This window comes from Aplysia californica, unplaced genomic scaffold, assembly GCF_000002075.1.
Source record: "Aplysia californica isolate F4 #8 unplaced genomic scaffold, AplCal3.0 scaffold00628, whole genome shotgun sequence".
Taxonomy (NCBI): domain Eukaryota; kingdom Metazoa; phylum Mollusca; class Gastropoda; order Aplysiida; family Aplysiidae; genus Aplysia; species Aplysia californica.
This window is the reverse complement of record NW_004797898.1, coordinates 431,414-434,101: the sequence shown is the minus strand read 5'-3', so window position 1 is coordinate 434,101 and position 2,688 is coordinate 431,414. Positions and strand designations below refer to the sequence as shown.

General features: G+C 43.6%; 1 protein-coding gene across 1 annotated transcript in view; it reads right to left on the bottom strand.

Moving 5' to 3' along the window:
• The window catches only part of LOC101858357 (pathogenesis-related protein PR-1 type-like), a 6,374-nt gene that overhangs the window by 905 nt on the left and 2,781 nt on the right, over window positions 1-2,688 (bottom strand). The window contains exon 2 of the mRNA XM_005107768.2: window positions 1,316-1,436. Coding sequence (XP_005107825.2) covers window positions 1,316-1,436 — 121 coding nt within the window. The remainder of the gene's footprint in view (window positions 1-1,315; window positions 1,437-2,688) is intronic.

Sequence of the window (2,688 nt, the reverse complement as noted above, 5' to 3'; positions counted from 1 at the left end):
GGGGGGGTTGAGATGAGAGCAGATGGAATGGAGTTTGAGTGATGGATGTTAAGGAGACGGGAGGGGCGAGGGGGGAGGTGATTGTGATGAGGGCGGTTGGAGGTTTGAGAGGGGTGGTCAGAGGAGGGAGGGGGTGAAGGGTTTGGGGAAGGAGGATAAAACAAAAGTATTTACAAACATGCCGATAAAACGGTGATATTATGACAAGGGATAGCTGCTTTTGGTAAAGGAAAGAGAGCGGGAGAAAAGAGAGGGGAGAAAATAGAGATCGAAAAGCAGAAAAGTGAAAAAGGGTGGGGGGAGAAAAGAGAGTAGATGGGTAAAAAAGATATATTTAAAAAAGAGACTGCCTTTGGTAAAAATAGAAAATCGAATTCTCCTTCTGCTTTAGTTTCAGTTTTGCTTTCTCCTTGCACTAAAAATTATTATTGTATCGATTTCATCATTCAAACGTAATAATATACCATCATACTCTACAATTACTGTTCACAAAAACACCATGTTATACCACTGTCCATCATAATAATACAGACATAAGTTACATTACACCAGGTGACCATGCCCCCCCCCCCCTCATCCCACTCCCCTCACTCCCTTGTATGCCTAGCAGACATACAAACAAACACACACACACACAAAAACGGACAGACAAACAAACGGTAAAATAGACAGACATACAGATAGACAGACAGACAAATAAATAGACAAACAAACAGAAAGACAGACAGACAGACAAATAAATAAAAAGACAGACTGATAAAAACAAACAAACAAACAAACAAACAAACAAACAAACAAACAAACAAACGCACCTGTTGGTGAACACTGGTGACAGCTGCGGGGACAGTTGGGCAGCATCCAGAGAGGGTTACGCCCACATTCGCCCCGGTTAGCCCACCATGGGCAGTAGTTGGTTCTGTCTTTACATACGGGGCCTGTGTGGTTAGGGGAGGGGGTGAGAATAAATGGAGGAGGGAGGAGAAAAAGCGGGAAAAATGAGTGAGAGATGTGAAGGGAGAAAGAGGCAGAAGAGAGGGTTATTTCATCTTAGTAAGCTGTGTTTATCTGCCGGTGCATGTGTTTGGGTTTGTGTGTGTTTATGGGGGGGGGTATGTGTATATATGTGCGTATATGCATGTGTGTGTGTGTGTGTGTGAGTATGTGTGAGTGTGTGTGTGTGTGTGTGTGTGTGTGTGTGTGTGTGTGTGTGTGTATTTGAGTGTAAGGTGTTCGTTTGTCTTGTAAAGTGATGTATGTGTTTGTGGTTCTACTGTTTAACTGATGTTTTTAACTTTTAAAAGTTCTGTTGACCTACCAGCGTCTGCTCGGAGCCGGTTGTGCTCTCGCAGGAAGGTGCTGGATGCCTCCTCACTCAAGGTCAACTCGGTGGAGGTCAAGGTCACGAAAACCTGCAGAGCCAGGAGCAGACGAAGCATCTGAAAACGGACGAGATAGTCAGTGGCTGGTGAACTGTTAAAAAGAATAAAATGGATAAGGGGAGAGAAAAAGAAAGAGATAAGGAGAGAATCAGAGAGTCATTGTACCTATTCAGTCATGTTCGTTGTCCAAGATTGTCTGATACGAATAAGATCACTAAGAGTAAGACCACGTTAAGGACGGAAGACACGACACGACAAAACGGACAACGATTTGTAGTTTGTTGATAAAGCAAAACAAAGAAGGGAGTGAAATATAACAAAATCGTTTTGCCATGCCACATTGACACCGACACGATTTTCCAAGTCACAGACGACACGATTCCAAGAAGTTTTGTCAAATTTTTTGTCTGTCTGTTTCAGGGGAAATAATCTCATCAACTCCTTCAGAATTTCCCCCCCCCCCCCCCCAAAAAAAAAAAAAGTTGTCTATAAATAGCTATGTTGCAATGTCACTAAAAGGTATACAATTGTACATGTCTTGCTGGGTTTCATTCGAAAATAGCTGAAGAATTTTTCATCGTTTTCCAACAATTGCTGGTATAAAGATGAAATTCACCGATAGTCTCACGCTGTCTCAATATTTAAAATAATAATATAAAAATATATAGCATTTGTATAGCGCAAATCCCCGCTCAACTGCAAGCTCTATGCGCTTCACAATCTATACTATTACCCCAGCAGACCTGAGAGCATTCTGAAACAAACTCAACTTCCTGGGAAGCATACAGTGCAAGCAGCCATTTATAGGCGCTAAAACACTAACATACTGGCAAGATCTTTCGCTGTCTATGGCCGGGTACCCATTTCCACCTGAGGTGAAGTGGGGAAAATTCGGGTAAAGTGCCTTTCCCAAGAACACAACGTCGGGCCCGCGGCTCTTTCCCCCAACCCCGCAACTCACGATTACGAGTCCGGTAGCCTAACCACTAGTGAATGCCATATTTTAGCACGTTGTCGTTGTCTCTTCTGTCTCCTCCTCAACTATAACAAAAACAACTTCTTCCTCCTGGTTCACGCCATGTCTGAAGATAGAATGTCGTGGAAATTGTCCGTTGTTAACGTGGCCGATTTTTAACCTCGGACAACACGGACGATTTCAGTTGTCGTGTCGTCCGTCCTTAACGTGGTCTTATCCTAACACAGCACCCGAAAAAGGGGGCACAGACAGACAGACAGACAGACAGACAGACAGACAGACAGACAGACAGACAGACAGACAGACAGACAGACAGACAGACAGACAGACAGA